This window comes from Pteropus vampyrus, unplaced genomic scaffold (assembly GCF_000151845.1).
Source record: "Pteropus vampyrus isolate Shadow unplaced genomic scaffold, Pvam_2.0 Scaffold86, whole genome shotgun sequence".
Classification (NCBI taxonomy): domain Eukaryota; kingdom Metazoa; phylum Chordata; class Mammalia; order Chiroptera; family Pteropodidae; genus Pteropus; species Pteropus vampyrus.
Window position 1 is genome coordinate 1,972,111 of NW_011888867.1, and position 9,129 is coordinate 1,981,239.

At 54.5% G+C, this 9,129-nt stretch overlaps 1 protein-coding gene across 4 annotated transcripts in view; it reads right to left on the reverse strand.

The window, feature by feature from the left end:
- LOC105294417 (collagen alpha-1(I) chain-like) overlaps positions 1 to 9,129 on the reverse strand; it is a 71,717-nt gene that overhangs the window by 6,622 nt on the left and 55,966 nt on the right. Inside the window, exon 3 of one of the 4 annotated variants that reach the window (XM_023532605.1) lies at positions 139 to 1,441. The exons of the other annotated variants lie outside the window; for them this stretch is intronic. Within the exon in view, the coding sequence (XP_023388373.1) occupies positions 1,309 to 1,441 (133 nt within the window). The 3' untranslated portion in view covers positions 139 to 1,308. Of the gene's footprint in view, positions 1 to 138; positions 1,442 to 9,129 lie in introns of those variants that run through there. 4 annotated transcript variants of the gene reach the window in all.

A 9,129-nucleotide genomic window follows, 5' to 3' on the forward strand; every position in this document is an offset into this window, starting at 1 on the left:
TGGAGGGCGAAGACGGCCTCATGGCTGGGTTCTCAGGGAGCGCGACGATGTCACAGTGCTACCCCTCACTCACTGCCATCAGGATATGGGTACGGGAGGGAGAAGCAACTGGTGCTGATGTCAACAGGCACAGTCCCTTCCCCACATCATCCTGGGCTCCAGCCCCGGGTCTGGTTTAAACGTCTTCGTCTTTGCAGACGTGGTGGACGACAGGCAGCTGCCTGTGTTTCTTGGTGCCCTTGAGTCCCTGGGTGGGGCTGGTCAAGCTGTTGGGCAAGGGGGCTGCTGACTTACTTCAGGGGGCCTGCAGGCTGCTGTGAAAAACTGCCAACTCAGCTTGTAGGATTTATTTACCTCTGCAAAGGGAAAAGCATTTGACCTCTTAAGGAAACAAAAGTGAAGAATTTCCTGGCTAATTATCTGGGGGCGAATAACAGGAACTGAGCTAGTAACGGCCCAAACAAACAGCGCTAGTGATGAAGAGAGGCCTTTGGGACATGACCAGAAGGGAGATGGACCTCAGCATTGCTTCTCAATGTCCCCAACCACCACTGCTGCAACTCTGCCATCCCCACCTAGAGCTCCTGGGCCCACAGGGTCCACTGAGGACCTGGGCCGACTCTCACGATAATAGCAGTGTCTTACACACACCTTGAACTTGGAAGGCAGATGGGGCAAGGTAAAAAGAGCCTTAGACTTAGAGCCAGATTCCAAGGCTAGAGGCCTTGTGACACCCTGGGCAGGTAACATAACCTCTGATCTTTGATCCTGCTTACACCACGGGGTGATTTTAAGGCTCACAGGCAATGACCTCTGTGAGGTGCTGTGCAAACACCGCGCGTGGCATGACCACTCCTCGTCAGACATCTCACGCATCTGCACCCAGCTTGGCGAGCACCAGTGTTCCCACCATATGGATGGGCAAAGGAAGGCCCCAGTGGGTTAAATGACTCGCCTTTGGTCACATAGCTAGTGAGAGCTCAGGGGTCCTCCTCTTGGCTTGTCTGAGACCCGCATACTCCAGGCATCTACTGCAGCCCGTGCCACCTCAGGCCACTCATTGGCTTAGGAAAGAAAGCCCTTTCCTTCTTGAGGTTGGCAGCCTGGGGTCCAGAATCCCAGCCAGGTCCCAGGCACTGAGATGGGGAAGCCTGGATGGGTGAGGTCTGGCCCCGTTGCTGAGCTCACGGTAACGAGCTTAGAGCTTAATCTCCAGGGAAAGCCGCTATCCGCTTCCGTGGGCCACGGCTGAAGACAAACAAAGCTTCCAGATCCTCATGAAGCCTCGTGGGCAAAACAGTTATTTTATTAACAAGGCAAGGAGGGGTCCACCAGAACTCTGCGGGAGGCTCCCCACCGGCCAGTCCTGCTCACACCTCGGCACCCAGCTCCCATCCTGCACTGCAAGGGGGCACCGAGCCTTCTGCACACAGGAGACGCTCTGAACAGATAAATCACAGAAAAAACGCAAATGGACGCCGAGGAGTTTAACAGGGGGCGGCCATCGGATGTGTTAGCTAGCAGGAACATGGGGAAATGAGGAGCGAGCTCTGTTCCCCAAATCACCCACTCTACTCTGTACGGCCTGTTAAACACCTGTCGTGAGGGCAGGCAGGTGAGGTACCAGCCCGGGAGAGCAGAAGCCTGGAAGGAGGGCGGGGAGGCCTCCTGCCACCCCACCAGCCACCTCGAGTCCCACTAGAGCTCTGCCCGGGCCTGGCCAGGACTTCTCTCCTCCCTGGGAGTCCAGACACAGCCATGCCCCACAGCCCTGGCCTCAAAGCACGCCCTCCCTACATCCTGGCCGAGTGCTCTGTTCTCATCTGCAGTGTGGGACCATAAAGTCTAGGCCTCATGGAGTTGCTAGCTCTTAAAAACCCTGCTGGATTTAGAGTGCCAGGTCTGGGTTCAAATCCTGACTCTGCAGCTCACTAGCAGCCGTTGTTTTTTTTTTTTTTCCATAGTCAACAGGGATAATTATACTAACAATAGCAGCACGTGCATTCTGCTCATATTAACTCATTTAATCCTTGGCCATCCCCGGAGGTAGGCGCTACTGGCTCTTCCGACGTCACAGGTGTGGAACCTAGAGCAGTGTGCAGAGTGATGTTGAGAAGCGTGCCTGAGTGCCAGCTGCGACAGGGAGAGGGGTCCAGTCCCACACCCCAGCGCTCTGGTTCCTGAAGCCTGCCCAGGCTCCCAGCGTAACCCTCAGGGCTGTTACCGGCTATGTCTGCTGGCTCCTCATGGGGCGTGGCCTCTAGAGGCACTGAGCAAATGTAACTGTCATTACATTATGAGTGACATCGTTTCTAATCTGGAAGGTTCTAGGACTGTAATGCCTGGCATGTCCTACTCTTCTTCCCTGCTTTTACTTCTTAGAATACCAGTCACCGTACTATATATGTTACTTATCTCGTTATTGTCTCCTCTGCACTCATCTCTGTGAGGGCAGGGGTGTTTGTGTATTTTATTAACTTCTGTATCTTCAGTGCCTAGAATAGCGCCTGGCACATAGTAGGTGCTCAATAAATATTTGTGGGCTCAATGAGCGAATGATGGTCACTGCCCTCACTCTTTAGCCAAGCCGCTAGATTCTGCTAACACCTGGGCAGTCAGCCTGTGGGAGGCATGAAATATGACAAAGGTGTCAAACTGCACATGGCCTGACCCACCGTCGGGACCTGGCCAGCCCAGATCTTCCTTACTCACATCCAGTCCAATCCAATCAGAACTTAGCAAGCAGCTACTTTGTTCAAGGCACCTGCTTGGTCACCACCCTCTGCAGGCGAGAGAGGGCTCCTCCCTTCTCTCAGCCCAGCAGAGGCCCAGCTCAAGCCTGGAAAGCCTGGGCCAACCACCCCAAGTCTTAACCACCCTCCCCCGCCCCCAGTAAGCTCTTTTGTTTAAACAAGTTGCTGGAGGCAAGTGTCTTGTATACCCTGAAGTGCTTGCCTTTTGCTTTTTTTAAAGAGTTCGCTGGGACGCTCGGGCCGGCCCGTGGTTGGCGATTGGCAGAGCACTGCAGCACCCCAAGTCTCAGGGCAGTGGAACCTGTCTCTGAGCACAGTTCAGACCTCGAGCCTTCCAGCCACCCTGAGACCTGACTGCCTGGATATACCTGCCAGAGCCCAGCATGTGGTAAAGCACAGGAAAATGAAAAACGCAAGCCACCGGGGTCCCCTGAGATGTCTGTCCCAGGGCAGAAGGGACAAGACAGTGAGACATTGGTTTCCTGGCTGCGTGGTACAAACATCAGCCTTCTACGGGTTACACTCAGCAGGAAATGGGAAGCGGTGGGCCCGCCGCTGGCTGATCAGGGACCCAGGGAAAGTGAAACCCAGTCAGGGTGGAAGGAGGGGACACAGCGTGGACAGATGGCACTTGCCCCCGTGACCGGACTGCAAACACAGTTGTTTAGAATCAGACAAACTGAACCCCTAGGGGCCAGATCCGTGCCCAGAACCCGAAGAGGCAAATCTGTAGGACAGATTATGTTTTTTTCCCCATCAAAGCCAATGATGACTTTAAATCATGTTAGTGCACCTGTAAATCACACAGTGAGTCTTTGTGCCCAAGAGCCTTCTGTGCTCTGGGATGAGGGTGCCTTGTACCCCCAGGCTGGGCTGGGCTTATGTGTTTTCCTCCTCAACATGTAAGAGGCTATGAGGTCTCAAGGGAGTGAACTCAAAAGCATAATCACCGTTAATAACCACGATAATGAAAGCTGGATCTGGGAGCACCTCGTCCATGCCTCCAACGAATGCATTTATGCGCCAGGCACGCTGTGCCGTTTCGGTCGATCCTCACAGCCACGCTGGCTGGTAGGTACTATTATTCTGCCCATTTCACAGATGAGGAAACTGAGGCACAAGATCTCAGTAACTCGGAGGCCGTAAAGGGCAATGCTGACCTCAGGCTGAGCTTCCCCAGATACTGACTTCGAAGAGACACAGTTTCATCTTCTTGAAGACGGCAAACAAAAATTACCAAGCGCCTGCCAAACACCTGGCCCGTGCCGGGGACTCCCATATTTCGCCTTATCTAATTCTCAAAACAACTCACAGTAAACTTATTGTCCCCATTTCACAGGTGAGGAAACTAAAGTTCTGAGAGGTCAAGTCACTTGTCCAAGACTGTAACAAGCAGGAAGTAGCAGAGCTGGGAGGAGCACCATGCCTGGGGGCTCTGGGTCTGTCTTCTTTCCATTAAAATGTTAATGTCTGCACACTGCCCCGGCCCTTCCCACAGGGCATGTCCTCAGATCGAGGAAGCTGGCAGGTATAAGATGTACCGATGTTTCGGGGGCCACCAAGGAAGGAAAGACAGTGCCAGTGAAACTCTGACGCATCACTTGGGAGGTGCACCCTGACTTCAGACCTGCTAAAATGTGAAAAGCACGCGTGTTAGAATCGGTGAAATGCGGGACCTTCTCATATGGTCCTTATGACAGCCTTGGGAAACCACCCTAATTGTGCAGATGAGGAAACTAAGCTTCAGCTTGGCTGAGGGATTAGCTCAGGATCACACAGCTCATAGAAGCCAAGTCTGGATACCTGGCTGGGGATTGGGATGACGGCCCCACGTCTGTCCACCTTGCTGAGCTGTCTTGGATCTAGGTACACCTTCCACAGTGCGTGAGACACGAGAGCCTCAGAGGAAGTGTCCTTTAAAGGAGGAAGAAGGGATGAAGCAGGCTTACTCCATTCCTCCCCAGCAGGGCCAGAAGCCTAGGCTTGCCACCCATGAGCCGATGCCACCAGACAAGATGTAAGCCAGAACAAGAAAGAGGTGGCTCGGGGAGTGGACCAGGTGGGGCAGGGGAACCGAAGGTGACACCTGGGCACAGGGAGTAAACACCCACTTCTATGTAACGGAGCCGGTGCAGCAGGCAGGTATGTGTTTTATGTAACACATACCTGCGGGAACATTATCTGACCACTGAACCGAGAGTCCAGGAAAGGCCAACGCAGTGACACGCAGGCAACACCCACGACAAAGGACATCTCCCCCACCCCCGATTTCCACAGCCCCTCTTTTATGCTCAAACTTGACTACAGAGGACACTGCCTGAAAAAAACCTAAAAAACCACCCTTTAAGTGGTCCTCGCTGGCCCAAAACCATGAGGCAGAACGGATTTTCCGTTTTGTTGACTGACTTCTACATATTTTTTAAAAAACAGCGTCACTGAGGTCCAACTGACATAGAACGGACAATACACATTATTTACAGCACATGATTAGCTGTGTCTCAACTCACGTAGAGACCTATGCCATCACCGCCACGATCAAAACAGTGAATATACTCATGGCTCTCAAAATTTAGAATGGGTTTCGACCCAGGCCCCAAACACCAGTCAGCAAGCACCTCGGAAAACAGAAATGGAAACGGCTGACAAGCACCCAGTGCTCAGTGAGATCCAGGCTCCGTGCAGTGCGTTTCACAGGCCTGTCCCAAGAACCCTGCCCTCACCCGGAGTCATCCCCGAGGCGGGTCCTGTGGGCCTCGCAAGTGCCAGGTCACCCGGTTCAAATCCCAGCTCTGCCCCTTCCGTGGGTGAAGCTTGGGTACTGTCCCTTAGGGCTCTGTCCCCTTCCCTCACCCCAGAGGAATGAGAGCACCCACCCCACAAGTTTTACGGTGAGGATTCAAATGGTTAACAGCCTTCTGCAGAACCCGGGACACTGCTGACACACGGTCAGAGATCCATATGTGTTAGATGAAGATGATGACGACAGGAAGTTGATTTTTTTGAACAGGAAGTTCAGCGACTCGCCCACGGTCACTGAGAAGGCCAAGGTGGGCTTCTACCTGGGCAGTCTGTGATTCCAACTAACCCCGACGCTGTTCTCTTCAGGACACGAGAAGCTCGGAAACTGATGCGACCAGGTGTCCTCGCCTCTGTGGCTGCAGAGCTGCCGGCTCCTGCCCAAACTGACCGGCCGACAGTGTCAGCAGGTCACGGGCACGGATTTCTCTCTGCACACTCAACAGAACCCATTCCGACTCCCTTCTGACATTCTGCGTCCTCACGAACACGACAGGCAAGTCTTGGCCGAGGCAGGGAACATCTGAGACCCATTTCTGGGCCTCGTTCCCCTCACACCTCTGCAGGGGAGCCCTACCCCAGATGTGTCATCTTTGAGGCCCAGAGGCCTCAGCCGGAAGTGGGGACAGCCCCGACCAAAACAGGCAGGACTTCAGCTTTGCAGGACCGAGTGGGACAGCGCCGGAAGAAACCACTTCCCGCCCTGTGTCGCCCAGCGTGATCCAGAGCCACCCACAGGGTCCTTCCTAATGGAGATTGACATCCGCGTCTCACAGAGGTCGACCCTGGAGGCTGGGAGCCCGCCAGCTGCCGAAGGAGGCACGTGGCGGAGCCTGGGGTGGAGAGAAGGAGGTGCAGCTGACCAAACAAGAGCTTGGCTCCGTCCACCCACAGGCGCTGTGGGCCAGGCTCTGTGCTCTGGGGTCACTGTCTGCCCTCTTACAGATGAAGAGACTGAGGTCCAGAGGCCCCAGCAACTTTCCCGAATTTCACCAACAACTTCCTCGAGCATGTGAAGCTGGGATTTGAATCTAGGTTTTCCTAACATTGATCTAGACACAGCCACTGAGCTAACTCCCTACCCCCTTCTCTGCAGAGGAGCGAACAACAGACAGAAAACAAAATAATACTTTCGTAATTCCTACGGGCCAGGGGCCTGGTCATTTGCAAAAATTCTTCCCGATAATTCCAGGAAGAATGAACTTGTTCAGAGATGTATTACTGGAGGGGTCAGGTGGCGTAGCAGGACCTGAACACAGGTGTCGGTGGCTCCCACATGGTGCCCCTGCAGCCCTAGCTTGCAGTGAGGTGTGCCAAGGAGACAGGAGGGCACTGGGCTGTGTGTTAGCTTCCTGTGGCTGCCATAACTCATGACCACACACTTCGTGGCTTAAAACAACACAAACTGATTCATATTCGGGAAGTCCGAAGTCTGAAATAGGATTCCTGGGCCCAAATCCAAGTGTGGGCAGGGCTGTGCTCCCCGTGGAGGCTCCGAGTGAGAATCCGTGTCCTTGCCTCTTCCGGCTGCTAGAGGCGGCCTGCATTCCTTGGCCTGTGGCCCCTTCCTCCCTCTCAGAGCCAGCAGTGTGGCACCTGCCAATCTGTCTCTGACTCTGAACTCTGCGTCTAACATCACGTCTCCTTCCCTCTCTCTGGCCCTCTTGCTTCTTTCTTTATGGGTTCTCTTTATGAGAACCCTTGTGGTAAAACTGGGCATACGCACATAATCCAGGAGAATGTCCCGCCTCAAGATCTTTAACTTAATCACATCTGTAAAGTTCCTTTTGCTATCCGAGGTGACACATTCACAGGTTTCTGGGATTAGAATGTGGACATCTTTTTTGGGGGCCACTATTCACAGCTTCCTACCGCTGGGATTGTTGTAACTCTCCGCCCTCCAGCACCCCCAGGGCCCAGACCAGCAGGCAGGAAGGAGTCGAGAGGGACAAGGTAGACTAAGGGTGTCCTGCATCCAACAGAAAGGCCCGAGGGGAGCAGAGCGTGGGGGTGAGGAGGCCCAGGGCACGGCGCCCACACGCCTCCAGTCAGTCCAGGCCTGGCTCCAGCTGGGGCCACATCCACAGGCTTGTTCCTCGAAGAGCAGAATTACTTTTAAGTTCTAAAAATACCACCCCATTGCTAAACAAACACCGGGGATCTTGTGAAATCATGCAACATGAAAGGCTCGGCAAGGGGCTCCCGGAGATTCTGATCTGCAAGCGACGGAGGCTCCATCTCCCTCCACCCGGAGCAGCCAAAGCCATTTCCGAAGTCCTCCCGGAACTCAAGGCCAAGGTCAGGCTCTGGACGGGGGGCCAGTGCCTGGGGCTGAAGGCACGGGCTGGGAGGAAACTCTGAAGAAAGGGAGTAAACAAACACTTGCGGGGCGTCTTGGCGGAGGGGCCCTCAACGAGCTCGCTTCCAAAGAGTCCAGCGACGGGGCGTCTTCATGTCCCTTGTCCGAATGGTGGCATGGAAGCTCCGGGACATGAAGTGACTTGCCTCAAGTCACACAGCAGTAAGACCTGGGATTTCGGCCAGGTCCCTCCAACTTTAAAACTAGTGTCCTTTCCGCTTCACCCAGACCATTTCCAGGCTTAACAGATGAACTTGACGAATACTTGCTGACTGTTGCTCCCGGCAGGACAGCCCAGCGGGCTGAGAATGTAAACCCAACGGCCTGGGTGAAAATCCAGACTCTACCACGCTGGGGATGTTCATCTGTCTGTGCCTCAGTTTCCTCATCTGCAAAGTGGAGCCAATAAAAGCACTCGCCTCACATTGTGAAGATGTAATGTGTTAATTCAGGTAGAGTGTTTGGGCTGGACTGGTGCCACCTCCTAAGGAAGCCAAGTCCTCTCTGACTCCGACCCTCCAGTGTCTCCGCCCACCACAGCCCTGTCCTGGGCGGGCGGGGGAGGGCTGTCTCTGGCTGTTCCTTAGTAGAAGTTAGCAACGGTCCTTACTTATCTTTGGGCTCATCCAGAGCGAGGGAGGAGAAGGCCCAGGCGCCCATTCCGCAGATAATCCCAGAGCCTACACGGGCCAAACGCTGGAGCATCTTTTAGCTGCAAAACTATAGAAACCATCAGTGCACCGGCCCACAGGCAGCTGGAGAATGCCCAACCTCCCGCTCTGCCCCGAGTCGGCCGAGGAGCCCCTGGGGCAGCTCTTGTCCTGGGGGAGCAAGGACAGGGTAACTGTGTCAGAGGACATCCTAGCCCAAGCTTGTTCCTGAGCACAAGCCACATTCCTGCCTGCCTCCTTCCACACCAAACACACTTGCAATCAGGCTCACTCCTGGATAATAGCTGACTGTGCGCTCAGCCTGTCCAGGGGCTACGTCCCAACGGCCTTACATACAGGGTCTCATTAACGAGCTCCTGAGTTGGAAAGTATCACACCTATTTCACAGATGGGGAAGCTGGAGCTGAGAGAGGTTAAGTGACTTGCCCAAAGCCACACAGCAACGAAGTGGCTGAGCTGGGATTTGCGAAGCCCGCCTGATGCCTTTGCTCCGTGAGGCCCCGCTGGACCCCAGGTGCCCAGGGTCCTAGTCAGCCCATGAGGCTCCGGG